The following is a 24,556-nucleotide window of genomic DNA, read 5'->3' as shown; positions in this document are numbered from 1 at the left end:
TAGGTGATGAGCTTTCATGGAATAGCCCTACTTCTTCAGTGGGTTTGGAAAGCAAATCCATCAACTACCTAATGCATTATTTTTTTTTGTCTTTAAAGTGATACAGAACTTTTTTTAAAAAATAATAATATTCACCTACCTATTTCAGAGGTTGTTGTAGACGGATTCATGCTTGTTCAGAGCAATGAAAATTAAAAGCACTGGGGACTTGATTTTCAGATGTCTTGAGCAGCATCTGAAGAAGTGAGTTAACTCACAAAAGCTCATGCTCTAAACTTTTCTGTTAGTCTATAAGGTGCCACAGGACCCTTCATTGCTGCAACAGATCCAGACTAACACGGCTACCCCTCTGATACTTGAGCAGCCATAACCTCACTAGAATTTGGCATGAGCTCAGGGACACTGAAAACCTGTTCCTAAGTGTTTTCGGTTTCAGAAGGTTAATGATGAATCTTCCATTAGCAGACTCCAGCCCTAGATTTCTCACAGAATATACTGTTGCTGAAGAACCTACAGCTGAAAGTACCAAGGTGGAGCCTATCTGTAGTGTTGGAAACAGGTAGCTGTAGGTCCACGCTCTCAATTATTGGGGAAGAACCCCTTAGCCTAAACAAAAAATTGAATGCCTGGATAACAAACAAACAAGGAGGGAACAGGCATAAGTTCAAAAGTTGAAAATCATGGATCCTGATGGGGGGCCAACAAGCAGAGAACACCCAACCACACCCACTGTTCCTCAAATACATCTAGAGACTCAGTGGACACAGAACATATATATGGCCAATGCTCTGTCTAGCCTGATATCCTGTCTTCTGACAGTGGCCAATTCCAGGTGCATCAAAGGGTTATGGTTATTCCTATGAGCAGATGGGAATAAGGGGACTTCAAAGTAGGTGGGGTCCCTTTGAAAAGGAGCCCCATCTGGACGAGCCACGTCAATTTCGAAGTGCCGCGGCTGCCCGCATGCTAATGAAGTGCTGAATATGTATTTCAGTACTTCATTAGTAAACTTCAAAATGGCCATTTGCATGGCCATTTCGAAGTTTTTGGCTAGTGTAGACACTGCCCTGATGTAGAATCTGTTCCATATCCTTGATCATTTTATTGCCCATCTTTGCATCTTTTCCATTTCTAATATATCTTTTTAATATGGATTGATCAGAGCTGCATGCAGTATTTAAGGTGCGGGCATACTATGGATTTATATAGTGGGATTATAATATTTACCATCTTATTAGCTATTCCTTTCCTAACAGTTCCTCACATGTCAGCTAACTTTTCAAATGCCACTGCACAATGAGCAGATATTTTCAGAGAACAGCCAGTGATTTCTGTCTTGAGGGGGAACAGCTAATTTAGATGCCATCCGTTTGTATGTGTAGTTGGGATGATGTTTTCCAGTATGTGTTATTTTGCATTTATTGAATTTATTGCATTGATTTTTTTAAATTTTGAATTATTGCATTAAATTTAATCTGTCCGTTTGTTGCCCAGTCCCCCAGTTCTGTGAGATTCCTTTGTTACTCTTCGCAACTGATTTTGAATTTAACTATGTTCAGTAATTTGGTTTCAGGGGAACTCTTCCTGAAGGTATGATTGGGCAAGAGACTGAGAATAAGCCCTGGTGTCATAGAGCATCTCAGCTATTTTATTTAGGTTCCCCCTGCCTGCCTGCCTGCCTGCCCACCCATCAACCCCCACCCCCACCCCCCTGAACATGGCCAGCCTCAGGAGGAGAAGGTTCTACAACTTTGGGTATCTACAGCTGGAGTGTGCATGTAGTTAATATGTATGGGCAAAAGGGCAGTCAGAACCTTAATAAAGCATTTGGGATGAGCTGGAAGAGGGGCTGCAAGCTCATGCATTCTACATAAATGGATGCCAGGGTCTCTTTCTCACCAAAATGGGGCAGGTAGTGTTTATGAATCATGTCAGGTACATGCCTATGCTCACCACTCCAGGGAGGACCCACCAGCTAATCTCTCCAGAGGACCATAGAACCAGAGTAGAATACAGAATGGCCCATCAAGGCTGATCATAGAATCATAGAATTCAAGGGCTAGAAGGGACCTTAGCCCTCTGCCTAAAGCAGGGTCAACCCCATCTAAATCACCCCAGCCACGGCTATGTCAAGCCAGGACTTAAAACCTCTAGGGAAGCAGATTGCACTACCTCTCTTGGTAATGCATTCCAGTCTTTCACCCACTCCTGGTGAAACAGTTTTTCCTAATATCCAACCTCCCTGGCTACGTCTACCTATCTGCTTACAGGAATAAGGGGACTTCGAAGTAGCCGGGGTCCTTTCAAAAAGGAACCCCATTTGGACAAGCCATGCAGCAGCAAGCCATGTCAATTTCGAAGTGCCGTGGCTGCCCGCATGCTGATGAAGCGCTGAATATGTATTTCAGCGCTTCATTAGTAAACTTCAAAATGGCCATTTGCATGGCCATTTTGAATTTTTTGGCTACTGTAGACACGGCCCCTCTGTAACTTCAGACCATTGCTCCTTGTTCTGTCATCTGTCACCATTGAGAACAGTCTCTCTCCATCCTCTTTAGAGCCCCCTTTCGGAAAGTTGAAGACTGCTAGCAAATTGCCCCTCAGTCTTCTCTTCTGAAAACTCAATAAGCTGAAATCTCTCAGCTTCTCCTCATACGTCATGTGCTTCAGAACCCTAATCATTTTCATTACCCTCCACAGAACTCCCTCCAGTGCATCCACATCCTTTCTATACTCAGGGGAGGGGGCAGAACTGGATGCAATACTCCAGATGAGGCCTCACCAGAGCCGAGTAGAGGGGAATAATAACTTCTCTATATTTGCTTGAAATGCTTCTCCTAATGCACCCCAAATATGCCATTACCCTTCTTGGCTACAAGGGCACACTCATGACTCATATCCAGCCTCACATCCACTGTAATTCCCAGGTCCTTTTCTGCTGCACCACAACTTAGCCAGTCGATCCCCAGCCTGTAACGGTGCTTGGGATTCTTCCATCCCAAGTGCAGGACTCTGCCCTTGTCCTTGTTGAACCTCATCAAATTTCTTTTGGCCCAACCCTCCAATTTACTAGGTCACTCTGGACCCTATCCCTATCCCTATCCCTCCAATGTATCTACCTGTCTCCCTACCTTAGCAAATATGCTGAGGATGAAATTCATCCCTTCACCTAGGTCATTAATAAGATGCTGGACAGTACGGGCCCTTGAACTGATCCTTGGGCACTCCACTTGAAACTGACCACCAACCAGACACTGAGCCATTGACCACTACCCATTGGGCCTCTTCATCAAGCCAGTTTTCTAACCATCTTATAGTTCATGTATCCAATCCATACTTCCTTAACTGATGGGCAAGAATATTGTGGGAGACTGTATCCAGAGCTTTGCTAAAGTCAATATATATCACATCCATTGACTTCCCCATGTCCAGAGAGTCAGTTACCTCATCATAGAAGATAACCAGACTGGTCAGGCATGACTTGCCCCTGGCCAATCCATGTCGACTGCTCTTGGTTATTTTCCTCTCTGCCATCTCCTAAAGCAGCTGGATGAACTCAAATGTACGTGCTGAGAGCCCAATGGGCACTGAGGGCTCAGAGCTCATCCTGTTTTCTCTGAAACTCTCCACAGAGCCATGGGATTCCCAAGGTGATCAGTTAGGAGCATCTTCAGCTACAAAACCTTATGCTCCAGCTGCTTTATCACTGCACACATGCTTCAGCAGATTCCTGGGGTGTAGATGGAGCAGAAGGGCCAGACACATATCTTCCCCCTCATTCTACTACCTCCATGCTGAGGGAAGGTTATTTGTGCCTCCGCTAGGCTAGCCAGAACTCCTGGAAGGACACCTCAAAGTGCACATCCTGTAACAGGCTGTTACAGAAATGCCACTGGGTAGGTCCTCATCACAGCCACCAGGTGGATATCTGAGAATGGAACTGGCCTCATGATGGACGAGTGGGCCTGCAAAAGGCTGGGAAAGCAATTTTAACAGCACGATAAGAACATGTGTATCTGTAGCTTTTATTTCCATTCCTGCTGTGGCCAGGGAGAGGGAAAGATTAATATTTAAAAATGAAATCTTTTAAAAATAGAACTGTTTTCTTAGCGTTCTCTTTCCTGTGCTCTTAGGCCTTGTAGGAGCAGGATCCCTGATCAACAGAAAGTTAACTGTAGAGGATCCAGTATGCGTAAACATTTTCTCATTGGCAAGTCCAAAAGTGCCATTGGATATTCAAGGAATACAGGACTTTTGTGTTTAACAAGCAGTTATGGCTTACAAAGTAACTATGTAAAACAGATATTGTCTCTCCATGAGCACAGACATGGAGACTGCAATACCTCTTACTCACACCTTGTTCTATGTTAAATCCTACTGATATCAGTGGGACTGCTTGCAGAATAAGGTCCTATCAAATACAGTAATCTCTCGTGGTACATGTAAGTTGGGGAGTCGCGTAAGTCACATAAGTTGAAGCCAGAGCCCCATGCATGCGGGCGGGCAGGGGTGAGCTGGCGCCATGTTGGCGGGGGATTGAGTTGAGCAGGGGAGGGGTTGAATGGCGGTGCACTGGGGTGGGTTGTTTGAGAGGGGGAGGGGTTTGGAGCCCCACACACACTGACCTATCCATGGGGTTTGGAGCTGGGTGTGACGGGTTGGGGCTGGGACATGCGGGGGTTGGGACCTGGTCATGCAGGGGTTGGGGCCAGAGTACAGGGGTTGGAGCTGGGTCTGCAGGGGTTGGAGGGGAGCCCAAGGCATGTGGCTGGAGCCCCCACTGGTGGAGTTGAGCTGGGGCACACGGGGATGAGCTGGGATCACGGGGTTCGGGGAGTTGGGAGGGTAAGCCAGTGGAGGGGATTTTAATGGGAGTGAACCGGTGCTGCTGTCAAGCTGCACCACTCTGGGAAGGCAGGTGGAAGGGGCAGTGAGCAGCTGTGGGCAGCTTGGCAGGCTGAGAGCCCAGAGCTTCGCATTGTGCGAAACTCGCATTAAAGCGAGTTTCGTGTGATGTGAAGTTGCGTAAAGCAGGGTATTACGGTATGTGTAAAGTCAGTGCAGTCTGGCTGTTGGAGTCATTGTTAGTTATTTCATGCACTGAAATAAGGTTGTATAACTTTTGTTCACCCTGCAGAGACAATTTCACTTCTGGGGCAAGGGGAAGAATAGAAGGGGATGGATTTTGCACCATTAACATAGTTGTTAACCACATTACCACTGCAGACTCTTTATTGCTGTAAATGCAGGAGACAGAAAAAAACCAGTTGTATTCCTGTTGTAGAGAGTATAGAATAAGAAAAAAATCTTTAGATTTGTATACTGAATGCTTCTGCTCTGAAAGGCTTTGGAAATGCCACAGGGTCATTTTTATGATCATTCTTCAAACCAGAGCAGCTCTTCAATAGACTTTGTTGTTGTTTTATTAGTTGCAGAGTCATCTCTTGATTTACCAATAGATGTAAAAAGGCTATTGTAAGAAATGTCATCTTTCTTATGGGCTGTACCTTAATGCGTAAGAGCATTGCACTGCAAAGACAGTAACATTAGCTCATGTGACGTAGCAGTAAAAGACAGGAAAGCTCCTCGCAAGGGCAAGCATTAGTGCAAGCATCACTGAGAAGCAGCTTAATATTTAAAGTCTATGGTAAATATGAACAGAAAAGGCAGCCACGGGGACATATGCTGGTGTAACACTAATATACACATCAGTTCAAGGACAGCAGTCACAGAACAGAGTTGGTATTCAGACTAACAAATTTGATCTGTACAACATCTTTTCCATAGCACTGGCATTGTTTTCCCTTTCCCTTGCCTTCTAATGTTTTCCTCAGACACTCACATGTACATCACCTTAGCATTTATTTTCGTCATTTCTCAGTATAACATATTAATGCAATGCAGCCTTGCATTGTTTATATGTGACATTTTACATCCTTTTCTCTTATAGTTCATGAGGGTTTAGTGTTTTTGCCTTTATTTATTTTATTGCCTTTAGTAGAGTAAGCCTCTTGGGAGGATTGCATTAGAAAGACTATATATTATATATATAATATTTTATGATACTCTAATAATTTATTGATAAAAGCACAACCATTATTTTACCTTTTCTTTCTTCATATCATCATGGATTGAAATATAATTTTACCAAATCTCTTACAACTTACACTGAGTTTCTAAATATATACTGACATTGTATTGTAAATACACACTTATGTCATTGTATTGTATAATCTCCTTATACTCTCACCTTAGTGCCACATCACTATCACCATGAACTTGCCTTAAAATTGTGTTTTAAAATCAGTCTTTTTTTTTTTTTTTTACTTTACCTAGCTTGAGAGATCTATGATTCATACTTTTGTTAATTTTTAAAAATGTTTGTTTTTACAATTATGGAATTCAAAAAAACAAAACAAAACAAAACAAAAACAAAAACCACTGTGCTCCCCCCAAAGCAGCATAAATCATACAAAATGTTCACATTCAAAAATTAAGTTTTTTTTAATTTGCTGGCAAACTTAGCAAAACACCATCTGAGATCAGACCATAAATCTCTACCATGAGTCACAAGTGTCTGAAATGACTAGAAGTTCCAAAACAAACAGCAAAATCTAAACTACTTTACTGTCTTACAGTTTTCATCCAAATTTTAATGAAAACAAGAAAGCAGGGCATGAGGGTGTGAGGGTAAGCAGAATGCATTTATAATGGACAATTTAATTCACTTGCAACTAGGACATGATGGCAGCAATCTCACTAGGTAGCATGTCTGTTTTATTTATTGAAAATTAAGGATCTGATCCTCAAATGAGCTTTGTATGGGTCTATCACCAGTGAAGCTAATAGGAAAGACAGTAGCAAAAGCGTTAGCATGGAACTCTCCCTGATTACTGCTAACTTTAAAAAAAAAAAAAAAAAAAAAGGACAACTGTTTTTTTTGGTTTTGGTTTGTTTTTGTTTTTTCATTTTTTCTCGCTCTCTCATATTAAGTCTTTGTTAGATGTGATAAAGTTTAAGGTCAGAGGCCAGCTATTGTAGTTGCCGGATCGTGAGCACTTTTGAAAATTTTAAGTACCTAAATGGGAGCTAAGCACATTAAAGATCCTTTGAGGTCTTTGAAAACTCAGAGAAATTAGGAGGGGTCCTGGAGCACTGGAAAAAGACAAATGCAATACCCATCTTTAAAAAAGGAAAGAAGGACAAACCAGGGAACTACAGACCAATCAGCCTTACCCCATCCTGCAGAAAAATCATGGACTGGATCCTCAAGGAATCCATTTTGCAGCACTTGGAAGAGAGGAAAGTGATCAGGAATAGTTAACATGGGTTCAACAAAGGCAAGTCACACCTGACCAATCTGATTATGTTCCACGATGAGATGTGATATACCTTGACTTTAGCAACGCTTTTGATACACTCTCCCACAATATTCTTGCCTATTAGTTAAGGCAGTATGGATTGGATAAATGGCCTGTAATGTGGATCGAAAGCTGACTAGATGATCGGGCCCAATGGGTCAATGTCTGGTTGGTGGTTAGTTTCAAGTGGAGTGTCCCAGGGATTGGTTCTGGGGCCAGTACTGTTCAACATCTTTATTAATGACTGAGGGGATGGATTGCACCTTCAGCAAATTTGCTAGGGGAACAGGAGGGAATGGATAGGGTGATCCCCTCCAGAACCTCCATCCTCCATGTGTGACCCCCACCCCTGTCACCCCACTTCACAGCCCGTGTGACCGTTCCCCCGGCATCCTCCGTGTGTGAGTGCAGACCTACTCCAGCCTCTGTGTGTGGCAGGTTTAAGCCAGACAGGTGTGGGGAGTAGTTTGGGGATGAGTGTCTTTCCCCACCACAACTCAGATTAACTATAACAACAAAATAATAATTAACTATAATAAATAAACCTTGTGTTACTATTTTATTATTATTAATGTATTTTCCCTTTTTCTATGAAACAACTACTATGAATACGTAAATATGAAGGGATCACAATTTCATATTCTTGCCTCATATACAAAATTAGCTAGTTATGGCACTGTCAGGAGGGGACTCTCCTGGCTGGCATGGCTCACGAGCCTCTACCCCGGCCGTAGCTTAAGGTCCCACTCCCAGGGTGAGATGCTCCCACAGCTGAGATGCCCCCTCCCAGTTTAGTACCCCCCCCACTTCCCAACTCCCTTTCTCCCCCCCCCCAATATATAGCAGGCATGTTGCTGTTTGTCCATAGTTCTTTCACGAATATCTAATGTTTACAAAGTGCTATTTTGGTTAGTAAAAGTTTATTTTTATGAACCACCACCATGTCCCTTTTTGGGTGGGGGTTGGGTGGGTGGTTGAGGGGATGGATGATGGGGAGGATGAGCCTGGGGATGGTCATTAGGGGCTATTCAGGTCTTGCTTCTAGGGTTTGGGGCCACTTTTTTCAACAGAGTGGCTGGCGTGTGTTGATACTTTCTGACAGCAGAGCGGACCAAGATATTGATCTGCTTTTATGTGTAGATGTGATCTGTAGAGAGAAAGGGTACAGTCTCCCCAAAGCTGTGAGATCTATGCAAAGAGAACCATTGCCTTTTACCCCAGAAAGTTTGAGAAGTAGCCCCAAGATGTCACCTGCCTCTGCAGAAGCCCATGGAGAGTGATGGCAAATCTACAGCGAGTTGGTAACCTCTGCTAGCGATACCACCAGAGCTGGACCAGTGGGTGGGGCTCAAGGCAATATACTGTCAGTGGAGCTCAGCTGGTAGATATTATCATTATTTAGAGCATGGGGCACTGAAGAAGGGCCCCAGGCAACTGCCTTGCTTGCCTGTCCTAAGGCCCGGTGTAAGTACCACCAACATGGACCAGTGATAATTTGGTCCTTTGTGTATGCAAATGGGGTGACGTTGCTATACAGTGAATATTCTAGTATTGAACTCCAGTGATCTTGTTCAGAGGCGATAAAGGACCTACTACTAATACCATTTCAGGGATGTGTCCATTAGCTCAAGTACGGGAAATGCCGGAGTTTCTAATCTTATGACCCAAGAGTGTTTCAGAATTATCTCATAATTGCACTGTTGAACAGGCCTTTGTTATATTAGGAGGTGGTGAATTCACCATCTACATAAAAGTGAGTTGTGCTCATGCGGGATCCCCCAAAGCACCTGAGCACTCCGTGGTGTGAAGAGGTGGTCAACGTAAACATGCCATATCAGTACTGATTATTATACAATGGGGGGAAAACACGGAACTAGCCCTGTCCATATCTATCTGTGACAACCAATGGAGCTCTCTCTTGAAGTTTAGTCCAAACCTTTTGCTTCCCACGTGTATCTTGGCATTCTGCTCACCCATACCAATGTAGGTAGGTTGTGGGGAAGAGTGGCAGGGGCATCTCATTATAGGTGAGCAAATAGCAAAGATGATGTGCAATAGCCATGCAGAATATTTACACGTACCTCAAATGGCAAAGAGAAAATGCTTCATTTCATCTGAGCCTTTCAAAAGAGGCTTATGAGAGTTAGGTGCCCAGCTCACACTGAAATTCACAGGAGTTAGGTGCCTCTCTTCCTTGGGCTTCTTTGAAAAAATCCCAATCATAGGGCCTATCATGCACATGTGTGAGTAGGTGAGACCTTAGCTGGGACATGATGAACACCTTCAGCACTCACTGGTTTCAGCGAGCGCTGAGAATGCCCAGTGCAGGATCGGGCTCTTGCTTTGCATAAGTTTTGTTTGTGCTCACTGTGACTGCATGCACCTTTGCTGGCTGCATACAGAATTAATCACATGGAGGTCATACTTTTCCTGTGGCGGTCCTCTATTTTTGTCAACCAATGGCGTTTGTTGCGCCATCAGACACTGCTAGTAACGAACACCATGCCTGCACGGCCACAGCATGCAGAGCCCACAGCATGCCTTAAGAATCATAGAACCGCTGTCTGCAGAAGCTGAGCTGGCCAGACCTCTCATTGGACTTGGTCAGAACAAATATTCCTCATTTACATGGTAAGTTATTTCTACAGAGAGACTAGTGACTAGAGGCCCTCCATTAAACTTGTGCAATTCCATTAAAGTCAAATGAAATCAGCTGGGGTCACACGCAAAGGCCAGGATTTGGATGTGTATGTTGAAAACACTGTAAGTTGATCTGCAGTGACAAAGCTGAAGCACTAAGCATTGTGTGCCCGGTTCCAGTTTCAAGTAAACTGCTTTAGTGCTGGTATGGCACTGCATTCAGCAGAGAAACTCCTGATTTACACCTGCACAAAGGCGATCAGAATCAGACACTGTGTTCCTTTCAACTGATGGGGACAAAAGTGTGATTCAGGCTATGGCTCAAAAGCTGGAAGGTTTGCATTAGAAATAGTTCAGCATGCCCCCTGCCTTGCAGGTTGGTAACTAAAATGCATCACCCCACTCTTCTTGTCCTCTGCACACCAAATCTTGACACGTCTTCTGTGATAACATTTTGTCCAGAACCACCTTGTGCCCCATTTTGAGTGCTACAGCTGCCTCTGCTCTACCTTCTCTGCGTCAGAACTCACATCACCCCTCTCCCCTTCTTACCCATTGCTTTAACCATTTCACCCTCCTTGGTGAATTTCCCCATTTCTTCCCTCTTCTGCAGCACCAAGTCTTGACCATCAGTTCCTGTGTACTTCTGCTCCTCCTACTTACCGGCTCATTCCTTTTAACGCCTTGCCCCAAATCCACGTCTCTCACCGAAACCATCTTTGTCTCTCATTTCGTCCACTTCAGCCACAACCCACTTCCACCTTGTGCTTACACCTGGAACCCCCTCCCTGACTGGGCCTAGCACCTCCCAATCCTTCCTCAAGACCCATTTTCTGTCATGGTATTTACAAGAACTTTAGCAAATGAATAAAGCTGGTTGGGAGCGGTAGGATATAGTTACTGTTTTAAACAGTAATCTTCTGTCTGAATAGCTCTTAAAGTGCTTCTCTTCAGAGGGTTTGGTTCTTTGATGGGATCTGTTCATGGGGATGCTTGCCTTTCAGGTGTCATGCCTTAGGCTGAAAGATTATTTTCCTGCACAGAAGGATAGCACCTAGCATACTGTAGGTGCTATGATAAATCAAGTGATAATTAGACATAGTAACCAGAAGCTTTGCCCAAACATGAATACTGTCAAGCCACAGAGACTGACACATAGACGAAAACATTGTGTCTTGCCTTGTCTTGTTTGCCTGGTCTGAGATTTAGCAATTTTGAGCCAAATTTATCCTGAACCTAATTTCATTAACTCAGGGGGTTTACGTGAGTGGTACATTTGTCCTCTTGTATTTTTAAATGGCAGCATATGGTTAAATTTTACACCAGAGGCTGCCAGCAGTATTTTAAAAGGCCTCTCTTAACACCACGCTGAAGCTGTACATTCAATCTGTGCTGCACCAACAGAACAGTGCTGAAGAGAACGTGAAGCACATTTGTAGAATTAGCATTGGCCATTGTTACAAAACAGTATCTGTTAGTGTGTTAAAAGCCCACTGCTTTATAATGGTTTTTCTCCTCAAACAGCCAAGTGAGACATTCTACTCCACAGAATGCACCAACAACGGGCAAGAAAAAAAAAAAGAAAAACAATGGCCCAGCGGGGTTAGTCAGTAATGAGTCACTGCTGCTATATTTAACTGCATTTCCACAGGTATCAGGTGATCTCAGCTGTTGCTGGCCACCGATCACCATTCGCAGCTAAGGGAAGCAGCGAGAAACAGGACACCTCTCCCTGCTTCTCCCATTGGCAGTGAGCAGCAATCTGCAGCCAATGAGAGCTGCAATCACCTGATACCAGTGGAAGAGCAGGTAAATATAGAGGTGGGGACTAATCCTGGTAGTTCAGTTCTGGCACATGGGCCACTTACTAACCCCGGAACACATTAATGGCTTGTGTACGCTAGAGAGGTGATTGATCTAAGTTACGCAGCTTCAGCTATGTGAATAGCAAATTTAAAGTCAATGTTCTTAGATCTATTTGCCATGGAGTCTTCACAACAATGTGTCAATGGGTGATGCTCTCACGTTGCGATGTCCTGTACGGCTTGCTGAGGTAGAATACTGTTGTTGATGGAAGAGCAATCGGTGGTTGATTTAATCACATCTACAGATGTGATGAGTTGATGCCCGCTGGATTGATTGCTACCCAGTTGATCTGGCCCATAATGTAGATCAGTCCTTTGTGATAGTGAAGGAGAAAAGGCACTTTAGATTCAATCCTGCCTGGTACTGACCAAAGCATTGACTCATGCTGAAAGGACTATACAGATGTTGAAATTAAGGATATACGTGATGGTAACCAAAAGATTGAGGAATCTGCATAGATGAGCCTCCTAACGCACATAGGGACCTGGCTGGAATAGATAGGTATTACTAGGTGACATCTTTAGACACTGCAGCATCATCAGACCACCTCCATTCACGAACCAATACTGTGCAATGAATCCAAAGTAAGTTATTAATACAACAAGCTGTTACAGAAAATAGGCTTTAGCTGTATTTGTTCTGTGTAAGATTCCTTATAAAGTCATTTATTCGAGTTCAGCAAAACTGGATTTACAAGGGCTAATAACGTAAATAGAATGTTAGATAAAGTGTTAAAATGTTAGTTTAAAGGTTGTTCCTGCAACCAAACAAGAGAATTTTGGAGCAAGTAGCCTGTTTTGATCTAGGCTGTATGTCATTTTTAAGAGCTCTAGAAACACCACAAGGCCAACGGTGTGGCTGAGACCCTGTGTAAGGTAGTGGAAAGGATCAGCTCTGCTATCCCAGAATGGGGTGTGGCCTTGGGTGGAAAGGGTAGGGCTGGGGGCACCCAACCCTCAGCATTGTCAGGAGCACAATCCGCCAGTCCTCAGAACCTCCCAGAGTGCACTGTGCAGGGTTCTGGAGTCAAGTTAAAGGGCCTGAGGTTCCAGCTACTGAGGCAGCTGTGATAGCAGTGGTGGCTGGAAGCTCTGGGCCCTTTTGAATTGCCAGGCCCTGGGGCAGTTGCCCCCTTTGCCCCTCTTTTGTCAGGCCTGAGAACTACTGATGATGGCCCTGGTCCTGCAGTTTGAAACACACGAGCCGAGCGATGACCGAGACCAACGTTTGTCTTTTGTTTTAGCTGATGACATCTGCCTCTCTGTTAACATGAGAGTCTTACAAGGCTCAGCTCTCCACTCCCATGGAAACGAGCAGGTGAAACCTGGTTTCAGGGCAGTGAAACTGAGATTTGCCATTGGCTTCAACAGGGCCAGGATTTATTCCAATGAGAAGGAATGTTCTCACCACCTTCTGAGCCTCATTCTTGAAGGGGGATGGGGAGGGGCAGCACTGCCTGGAGTCTTTATCTGCCACTCTGATTGGCCAGAATTCGGAGGAAGGTGCCTGGCATGGCAGGGGGTGGGGTGGTGCAGAGCCAGGTAAGTGCAACCCCATTGCCCAGACACCATATTCCAGACAGCTCCTCACCCCGGCCCTTCTCCTCCCAAACCCCTCACCCCCACCATGATTGCTCCCTTCCAGACTCCACAACCCAAACCAGGGGTTGGCAAACTGCATCTCCAGAGCCGCAAGCAGCTCTTCACAGACTCAATTGCAGCTCTGGAAGCTGCCGCCTCTGGCTCCTGTACAGCTCCCTGCCCTGCCACTGCTGAAACAGTCAAACTAAATCTAGTGAATTTAATGGCTGGCTGGGCAGTGGGAGGGTTCTGGCTTTAAACCAATTAACTGTAGTTCCATTATTTCAGCAGTGACAGGACAGAGAGCCACAGAGAGCCCCTCACTCGCCCTGCTTCCTGAGCAGCCATACCCCGCCCCCCATGGGTGGGGATCTGCTCACCCCCACCAGCAGAACACCTTCACGCCAGCCTTCCTTCTGCTGGGCGCATGTGGCCACCCGGTGTAGGCTCCCCAGCTGGTGTCACAGATGGGTTAGTCCTGGGGACTGGTTTGGAGCTGAGGCAGGTTAAGACTGGCGATGGTGGAGGTGAACCTTTGTGACGGTGGGGAGGATTTGGGGGCTGAGGTGGGTAAAGCCTGGGATTGGAGGTCAGTTTGGGGGCTGAGGGGGGTAGAAACTGGGAATGTGAGGGTGGGGTGGCGTGGAGGGATCATATAAACATTGCTCCTACCTGCTTAAGCCCCTATCCCCAGGCACAGTGTTTTCCTTGTCCTCAATAGCTCTCCAACCCAGGGGTGAAAATAACAAACTTCCCAGCTGGTACAAATCACTGTGTGTGTGCTGTTCTTAAAACAGGGCTTACGAACAGCATGGTTTGAGGTTATTTATTAAGGACTGTCTCATAGTCATGTGCATAGTGGCTCCTGAAGTATTGATTTTAACTGCATTTGAGCAAATGGCTCAGACCCCTGCCCGAATTCTTCTGCATCCTTCCTCCCACCCAGACCACACCCCCCCACCCCTCTCCTGCAGCCCTTCTCAGTCAGGCTCCCTCACTACCTGCCTGCTCCTGCACCCCACTCCCACACAGATCATCCCCCCAGCCCACTCTTGCACCTGCCCTCCTGCCCAGAACCCACACCCCACGTCCACTTCCTGGCAACCCCATCTCCCTCTCCACCTCTCATTTTTTAGCCCCACTCCCAGAGCCTAGAAGGCCTCACAGAAATTTACTAGCTCTGGCCCCTCTAGGCTCTGGGCCTGGTGTGTGAGCGGCGGCCGGGCAGGGAGTGTCTTCTTTTTTAGTCAGTGAGGGGATTTTTTAAAATTCTTCTCTGACTGATTTTTCCACAGGGCAGAGGCTCAGATCAAAGATGAGGCTATGAACATGGCTACCATGGGAAAGTTGTCAGAGTATAATAGCAAAACGTGATGCTAAATTGAAAAGCGATGCACAGCTGTGCTAATCTGTGCAGTATGCATGGAGACATTACCCATATAGTACTCAGTGACTCAGGACTGCAGGATTCTCAAAATAGTATCATGTCTTACATATATCAAAGGCCAGATTACATACACCTTCTGTTGGTAAGCAGTTACTCCCATGAGTAAGCACATTAGGAACTAGCTATGGGAGCAACTGTTCACTAATGCAAGTGAGGGGTTCATAGTCTGGCTCCATACAAAGTGCAAGGCAATAGCCAAGGTAAGAAACAGGATGAGTGAAGGCAGAGATGTGACTTAAATTCTTCATTTCCTGCCTTTAAAACCAGGCCCTACCATTATTCATATATGTTTTTATTGTGGGTTTGTTAAGTGATAACACTTTCCTTTAAAAAGCAGGACACTTACGTTCCTAAAGATGCTGCTTAGGTCATCATCTTTCCTGGGGCAAGGAAAACTTTTCTCACCTTTGTGAGTGCTATCATCAATACTAAAGATCTCAAGAAACCAGTCCTACTGCCCATGATGGAGAGTTTTGATTTTTTTTTTAGACAAGACAATTTGTTTCATGCTCTCCAAATTAAATTAACTGTTCAACTATCAATTAGGGAAGAAATGGTTGATCCTGATGGAAACAGACTACAGAACCTTCTGGCAACTCTACATCAGTTCATTGCTAGCTCTAATGAGGACACCCGCATTATAAATCTGTGCTTTGCTATGAGAGTTGACAGATCAGGAGGACAATCCATAACCCCAGTTTTTAATAGCTCACTATTATTGCTCACTTAGCTCACTTAATATTGAAAAATCAGCAGTGAACACTGAAGAAAGAAGTAAAATTGGCCGATATGATAGAAAACAGCTCTGTAGATCTCATCAAAGCTGTAGCCATTTGACAGATTGGATCAGCTTGAGATGTTCTGGCAGATTTCAGTTCTAGGACACCCTGCAGCTCCACAGTCTTTGTCCAGCGTAGGTCACTATCCAGTCAGGAATGCTCCTGAATCGAACCCAAAAGGCACACGGAAGAGGCAATTTTCTTGTTAATAGCAACTCCTTAGTCATTTCTGGTGCATTAGACTAGAATATCTGGGCACTGAATGTTTATGAAAACAGATAAGAATGATAAATTAAGCAGAATGACTCCTGCAAAACAACAGAAACTTATTTCTATACTGAATAGGGTACAAACGTATCTCGGATAATGCCGACATTTATTTCTATTGTAATTGTGGTTTCTTTGTATGTATAAATTATTAAGCTAATTGTTTTTGTGTGTAAACCGCATCTCCCAAAATAGCAATAGGCTATGAGCTTAGACTATACTATTCATTCAAGTGTCTTCATAGATGTAGCAATAATAGGGTTTATGCTGTTGCTTATTGGAAAGTATTCAGATAGTTTCACGGAGTTTAAGATAAAATGGGATTATTAGATCATGTGGTCTGTTTGCTTGTCTACCATGGGCCATTATAGTTACGTGAAAAACTGCTAAAATGTTCCTTCAATAGCTTGTACAGATGGTTCCAGTCAAACCCAGAGCACAGAGTTAACTGTTTGAAGGGGTAAATGATAAACTAGTTGTACTGCCTGAGACTCAGGAGACAGGACAACTAATTTAACACACATATGCCTCACTTCCCCAGTCTGTAACATGAAGGTGATACCTCACAGGGCACTGTAAGGGTAAAAACCCATTAATGATTGTGAGATTCTCTGGTACCAGAGAGACAAGGACCATATAAGCACAGAAAGACACACAGAAAGACAACTGCGTCTCTAAAAGACATAGAAGACAATATTGTAAAAATGCCAGTTGAAAAGTTTATGCAATGGCATTCCCAATATGGCAAAATGATAGTAACATATTGAGTGCTGCCTTATCTCAGATATTTGGGTACTGTGCAGTCTGTCACCTAGAGTAGGCCCTTTCTACACAAGATATTTATTTTTAAATCACAGGAGTCATATTTAGTCATCAAGGGCAGAGGAAAGAGTAATCACAGCTGGTAGTAAAGCCTCCCCTTTACCCCCCAGGAGAGACCTTCAGCCAAACTTGCTAAGATTACTGCATCTGGATTTTTTTTTATTTTAATCCAGAAATAAAAGACTGCTTTAATATTTTTGCCTGTAGTGCTGTCATTCTATTTGCAGAGGAGTTTGAACAGTGGGATGCACTGATAGCGAATTAATGCCCCACTTAGGGTATCCCATTTCTGAAAGCAATATTGTCCCCAGTACAAAGACTCTCCTTGAATACTCCATGGGAATGACTTTAGCAGATCACGCAGTGTGGGCAATAGTATTCTGTAACAAGCTGTATCTAACTCTCTGGGAAATGGGATTTGAAACCTAACCTGCTGTTTTCTGTTTCTAAACATTTTGGATTTGAAAGTTTTGCCGCAAGCACATGTGCATCTACCACAGTTTGATTGTCACTTGTAATACAAATCAAACGATGACGGCAAAAACTGCCTGGAAGCCCAATTCCTTGCAGGGTCATTCTATGCATAGGGACCACTTTTCTTTGGCACTCACATCATTTCAATGGCTTTCATGACTGCAGAAAGACTATTTTAAACCAATGTTTTCATCTGCCAAAAAGCCAGCACTACAAGACATTTCTGGCAGATTTGTTTGCATGTACACGGTGCATGCTGACATTCTTGCATTTCCCATTGCTGTATAAAAACAGTGCATAAAGGAACACAATCTATACATCCATTCTGCAGTGTATTGTTTCCTGAAAATGAATTATGGAAACAAAGGCATGCCTCCATAATTAAAGATACAAGCTCTGTAGCTAGCAGACGATCTGGGAGGATACAAGGGTTCCCTGTAGGCTGAGCTCTTGGGCAGCCACCCAGCAGAGCTTCAGATGCCGCCCAACTGATTAGCAGAGTGCATAGAATACCCACAGCCAGTAGCATGGGTTTCCACTGGTGGTGCACATCCCCTTACGCCTTGGTGCACATAACAAAATGTATTCTGCCCCAGGATGGAAAAAATAGAGGGAATCCTGGAGAATACTATGAAATGTTTTTTGTGAATATTTATTGATTTCACTTTTTCATGAAATGCATTTCAGTCATGTTCATGGGTATCCTGTGGATGTTCTCAGACTAAAACCTTCCTACACCACCAGCCATTGCTTACAGTCCAATCCTATCTCTTATCTTGTTTGCGAGATAGATTGCACAGTACCGGAGTATCTGAGATACGGCAACATACAACATGTCAATATTATTCTGTCATATTGTCATATTCAACTGGCATTTTTAAAATATTTTGTGTTCCTACCATTTTAGAATAGGTTGTTGGCTTATCACACAGCCAGCAGCCTGGACACTCAAGCTACGTCTACACGTGAACGCTACATCGAAGTAGCTTATTTCGAGGTAGAGACATCAAAATAGGCTATTTCGATGAATAACGTCTACATGTCCTCCAGGGCTGGCAACGTCGACGTTCAACATCGACGTTGCGCAGCACCACATAGGCGCTGCGAGGGAACGTCTACACTCCAAAGTAGCACACATCGAAATAAGGGTGCCAGGAACAGCTGCAGACAGGGTCACAGGGCAGACTAGCACTTTCGGGGCAACAGCTAGCTGCTCCCTTAAAGGGCCCCTCCCAGACACACGCAGCCTGCACAGCACGTGGTCTGCAGAGCCATAGGCACACACACCTCAAGCGACAGAGTCATGGACCCCCAGCAGCAGCAGCAGCAGCAGCAGCCGCAGCCGCCAGAGGTCCACCCAGCTGCCCCTGTAGGAGCAGTGCTCGCCCTGCTCAATGCCATGCAGGAGGCAGCTGAGCACCTCCTTGCCACAGAGGAGGAGCTGCCTGCAGCCCTGCAGAACCCCTGCCCCCCCGCCGCACACACCGCCGGCTGTGGAGCTACCCCACCAGCACTGACTGGTGGGAGCAGCTGGTGCTCGGAGACTGGGACGACGACCGCTGGCTCCAGAACTTTCCGATGAGCCGGCAGACATTCCTGGAGCTCTGCCAGTGGCTCACCCCCGCACTCAGGCACCAGGACACCGCCATGCGGCGCTCCCTAAGCGTGGAGAAACGGGTCGGCATCGCTGTCTGGAAGCTGGCCACTCCAGACAGCTACCGATCCGTGGGCCAGCAGTTTGGCATCGGCAATGCCACCGTCGGGGCTGTCCTCGTGGAGGTAAGAGGACCTACGGGGGGAGGGGGGGGGAGGCAGCCCTGGCAGTGGGGGGGAAGGGGTACCCTGGCAGGGGAGGGGAGGGGAGGGCCACACACACCCTGCACACCCCTCATTGGTGCTCTCCCATGTGCTTCCCCTGCAGGTCGTCCACGCCATCAACGCCCTGCTCCTCCACAGGCTCGTGAGGCTGGGGGACCCGGATGCTGCCATCGCGGGCTTTGCCACCCTGGGCTTCCCCAATTGCTTCGGGGCTCTGGATGGGATCCACATCCCCATCCACACCCCGGAACACAGTGGAGGATGCTACATAAACAGGAAGGGCTACCACTCAGTGGTCCTCCAGGCCTTGGTGGACAGCCGGGGCCGTTTCCTGGACATTTATGTGGGCTGGCCTGGCAGCACCCACGACGCCCGGGTATTCCGGAACTCGGGCCTGTGCCGCCGGCTGGAGGCGGGGACCTACATCCCCCAGCGGGAGATCCCTCTGGGGGACACCACCATGCCCCTCTGCGTCATCGCAGATGCGGCATACCCGCTCCGACCCTGGCTCATGCACCCGTACACGGGCCATCTGTCTGCCAGCCAGGAGCGCTTCAACCAGCGCCTGAACCACGCGCGCCAAGTGGTGGAGCGCACATTTAGCTGCCTCAAAGGGCGCTGGAGGTGTCTCCTCACCCGCCTTGATGTGGGCCCCACCAACATCCCCCAGATGGTGGGTGCGTGCAGCGCCCTACACAACCTGGTGGAGAGCAAGGGGGAGGCCTTCTTTCATGGCTGGGCTGTGGAGGCCGGTAGGGCCGATGTGCAGCCACCTGCTGCCCCCAGTCGGCAGGTGGACCCCGAAGGGACTCGGGTCCGGGAGGCCCTGCGGGCCCAGCTCGATGAAGCCGCGGGGTGAACGCTGGCAGGCCCCCCACTGCACCCTCCCATCCTCCACAACACTCCCTGCCCCTACGCCCACACCATAGAGCATCCAAGAGCACACCCCGCACACTTTTCTTGTAAAAATAAAAGCAGACAGTTGTTTGTCAACTCAAACATTTTCTTTACTACAACTCTTATACTATTATCATTATTATTATAAATATTCTGAACAAGACAACCTATGTACAGGGGAAATCAAACTGATAAATATATATACATTATAAAAAATCAGGATAACATGAAAGGGGAAGACAAGGAAGGGGAGAACTATTTACACGGGGGGGTAAGGATCAGCAAAGTAATGGGTCACAAATACAAACTATTTACAAGAAAAGAATAATAAACTGGGGGGAATATATACAAAGGTGGGGGGCCACGTCCTGGGCCCCACGCCCCTACAGTCCAGCGCTGTGGGTGGGCGGCTGGGATCCCCGCCTCGGCCGCAGCCCTGGCCGGGGCTGGCTGGGGGCCGGGCGGATCGGGAGATACAGCCGGCGAGTGTCAGCTGGCCCCAGGTCCCCCTGAGTGGAATGGCCCTCGGTGGCGGGTGGTGGTGCGACGGCGGATGGTGCAGCGGCTGGAGCAGGCAGGGCGGGCACTGCGGCGGTCGGCGCAGCCTGGGGGGCCAGGGAGTCCACGATGCAGTTGAGGGTCCACATGAAGGCCCCCTATGCCTCCTGGCGCCAGGCCAGCGCCCGCTCCTGGAGGTGGAGGCGGCTTTCCTCCACCCGCAGCCGCTGCTCAGCAACCTCCAGCTGCCGACGGTGCAGTGCCAGCAGCTGGGGGTCCGTCGCCGGCGGCTGGTGGTGTTGTGTCCGCCGTCTTCCCCGCCGTGGGGCTGGTCGTTGCTCCGCTGAGGGGCTGGCCTGGAGTGATGTCCCCGGGGGGCTGTCCGGGACCGCTGACGCCTCACCAGTGCTCTCCAGTCCTTCCGATGGTGCAGCTGCGGAATGCAGGAGGGGGGGAAGAAGAGTGGAGACAGACGTTAGAGTGGGCCCCGAGCCGTGGCCCTTGTCCCCCCACCCCTCTGCTGCAGGTTCCCCATCCCCGTCCCCGGGAGATGCTGCTGTGATGGGGTTCAGGGGTCCCCCTGCACTGCACCCTGTCTGCTGGCAGGAGTGACTCTCAACTCAGCAGGTACAACAGGAGGTTTATTAGGCAACAGTTGCCCAGTTTCTCCCAGAAGCGACAGTACAGCAGTCAGAGACAGTCCTCCCAACCCGTCCTGGGGAGAAGACACTGAGGGGTGCCCCTCTGGGGTGTAGCTTTCCCCCTCCTCAGGCTGGCTGCCTTCCAGCTCTCCCTTCCCCTAGCCTCTAACTGCTGCCCCCGATTCAAACCCAGCTCGGCTCCTCCCTCCTCTTTGTTCAGGGCAGAGGTGTAACCTGCCAGTTGTAGTCCCAGGATCATCCTTAGCTACTGGGAGCTATTCAGTTTGTTGCTCATATCTAGCCTGAGTCTCGCATTTGCACTCCCCCCACTCCATCACATGCTGCTGCTGCTGCTGGGTGTCCCACACCCTCCCCCCGGGGGACCCTAGAGGTTCCACTCCCCCCAGCCCCGGGGATGGGGCATGGCACTGTCATGCTGGGGGTGCCAGGGGCTGATGCACTCTTGTGAGGGACATGCCACTGCTGTCCTTGGGGCCATGGTCATCTGGGCATGTGGAGGGCCCTGGCCATATCTATTACCCCTGCCCCTCAACCCCGGGGGTGTGCACCAGGTGGGGTACATACCTGACGGTCCACTCCCACGGTCGGGGGACACCCGGGGGGCGGACGCTCAGCTGGAGCTCCTCGAGGCCATGATGATGTGCAGCCCCCCATCAGTCGAGGAGGACTCCCCCTCCTCCTCCTCTGGTGCCCTGGGGGTGGGCTCCTGGGGGGGCCCCCGGGGTGCAGGGCTTGCCTCCGGGGCGGACTGCGCCTCCAGGGCCTGCTGGGGCTCCTCGGCTGAGGTATCAAGAGTGGCCGGAGGGCAGGAGGTGTGCTGGGGGCCCAGGATGTCCCTGAGCTCCCTGTAAAAGGGGCAAGTGATGGGGGCGGCCCCAGATCGGCCGGCCACATCCCGGGCCGAGGCATAACCCTGCCGCAGCTCCTTCACTTTACTCCGGACATGATCCGGAGCGCGGGCAGGGTGACCCCGGGCGGCCAGGCCCTCAGCCAGCCGAGCGAACGCATCCGCATTCCACCTCTTGCTCCCCATTTCCTGGAGCACCTCCTCCTCGCTCCAGAGCTCCAGCAGGTCCCGAAGCTCGGCCTCCGTCCAGGAGGGGCCCTGCTGCCGCTTCCCCACCTGGCTGCTGGGCTGTGAGCCCTGGCTCCCCTTGGGGGGGGTCCCCTGGGGGCGCTGGGGGGCTGCTGGGCGGCCATCACGTTGGGTGGGGGTGTGGGTGTCTGCGGAGGAGCGTGCAGGCTAGCCGCATGTTACTGCTGCTGCCTGCACCCTCTCTCAGCTTCCTGCACAGGAAGGGAGGGGGCGGGGAGCTTTAAGGGGCCGCTCCACGCGGCCACCATTGAGCTCAGGGGCTGGAGAAAGCGTCTCTCAACCCCTCAGCTGATGGCCACCATGGAGGACCCCGCAATTTCGATGTTGCGGGACGTGCAATGACTACACGTTCCCTACTTTGACGTTGAACGTCGAAGTAGGGCGCTATTCCCATCCCCTCATGGGGTTAGCGGCTTCGACATCTTGCCGCCTAACGTCAATGTTAACTTCGAAATAGCGCCCAACACTTGTAGCCGTGACAGGTACTATTTTGAAGTTGGTGCCGCTACTTCGAAGTAGGGTGCACGTGTAGACGCAGCTTCAGCGGGTTTAAGTGGCCAGATCAAAATTCCCACCAGTATAGATCACAGGGTCAGTGGAAGAACTTAGTCTTTACATTACCTGAAGATGCAGTCCCTGGGGAAAGTTTGCATGATGACTTTATGTAAATATCCCAGGAAAGAACCACACTGGCAGAAATGTTCCAAGAAATGGTGTATTTCACAGAAGTATTTCTGGACAACAAAATCTGAACCTGCAACTGCAACTGCAACTGCAGAGCCTTCACACCAGAAACCGGATTCATTCAGGGAGGAACACAGAAATGTTGCTATGTGCCAATGTATCCAATCAAAATTCTTAACACTGAAAATATCAGATTTGCAGTGAACTGCTTGGGAACAATCTGTGGACAAAGGATTGTTCATAAAAACAATTCAGCACACAATTTCTGAATAATAGTTCCATTTGAGAAAGACACAGCCTGCTCACAAATAATTCGCAAACAGAGAGAAAGTTATCAAATCAGCTAGCCATTCTACACAATTCGCCCAGATGTTCAAAAGGGTATGCTACAATACATTCCTTTCTGTAAGATGCAAAGTACTGAACTTTAGAAAGCTTTTCTAAATCTGCTTTTCTACCAGCAAATATGTTCTTTAAAATATTAGATCTTATGTTCGTAATTATTATTTCAAAATGATTTCCGACCATGGTAGCTCCAGGGTATGTGTCTCTGTGTGGATAACATCAATTATATTGCAATTATTTCAATCCTTTCAGCTGACAGCTGACTTGATCTCGAACATATTCACCACCATTGGCTCAGTAACATTGGCCTTGTTATTGATCCTCTTCTTGGCAGTTGTGATTTCTGTCATAGCAGCCAACAAACGAGCAACTCAAGGAACCTACAGCCCCAGTCGGCAGGAGAAAGAGGGGTCCCGTGTGGAGATGTGGAACATGGTGCAGCCCCCACCGATGGAAAGACTGATATAAGAGAGCGCACTCCTGCGTGCTCCATGCTGGCAGTCATCCAGCTGGAAGAAAGTAGAGCAAATATGATGGAAATGGTTGTTAATTTTGTTTTTGATCCGAAGGAATAAATGACTTTAGGGGCTGTTGAAAATGTTTGGCACTAAATCCAATAACCTTAAGGGCCTCTAGCATTTGACTGACCTGATGCCATTTCTAACTGTTTTGGACCAGCCTCTCAAAGGATAATTTTGTTTGCACTGGAATTTTCAGCCTTGGTAATCAATGGTATGTCTTATAGAGTGTAATGGCTTCTGGGATACAAGTAAGTGCCTGTCTCTTGGATACAGTTGGAACCACAAATTTCATTATGCTTTTCCCTTTGACTGCCTAGTGATCATTGCAGCAGAGGGCCACACAGAGAAATAAAATAAGCCTGTACAATAAATACAGCGTAATTATGCCATGACAGCTATTAGCATTAGAACTGTGTCCCAGCATTTCTACTTTCTTTTATCAGGGATTAAAAGGAAGCTATGGGAGGCTCCCCATGAAGTAAAATAAACATTTCAGAAGTTATTGGCTTGCTTCCCTTCAATGTGCTCATTTCACCTGCTGTTTCACCATCCTTTTCTAATGCCAGTAGTCTCCTGTGACAAACACGTCCTTCTCTAAGCATCACAAACGACACTCCAAAGTGTTAGACTGACACATGTTAATTAACCAGACCTATTCAAAGGCATTCAAAGTATCATTTCTACCCTGCAATCCCCATCAGAGTCTTGTTCTTATGATATTAAGACACACAAATATCCCTCATGCAGCCCAGGTCACAAATACACATTAAGTTCAAAAGAGACAAGCTTGTTTAAAAAT

General features: G+C 47.4%; 1 protein-coding gene across 1 annotated transcript in view; it reads left to right on the top strand.

Moving 5' to 3' along the window:
- The window catches only part of CRB1 (crumbs cell polarity complex component 1), a 156,503-nt gene extending 132,799 nt beyond the window's left edge, over window positions 1–23,704 (top strand). The window contains exon 12 of the mRNA XM_075003295.1: window positions 23,489–23,704. Coding sequence (XP_074859396.1) covers window positions 23,489–23,704 — 216 coding nt within the window. The remainder of the gene's footprint in view (window positions 1–23,488) is intronic.
- The last annotated feature ends 852 nt before the right edge of the window (window positions 23,705–24,556 follow it).

Source organism: Carettochelys insculpta, chromosome 9 (assembly GCF_033958435.1).
Source record: "Carettochelys insculpta isolate YL-2023 chromosome 9, ASM3395843v1, whole genome shotgun sequence".
In the NCBI taxonomy this organism is placed as follows: Eukaryota; Metazoa; Chordata; order Testudines; family Carettochelyidae; genus Carettochelys; species Carettochelys insculpta.
Note: the sequence above shows the minus strand (reverse complement) of the source record. Positions and strands in the feature narration are given on the sequence as shown.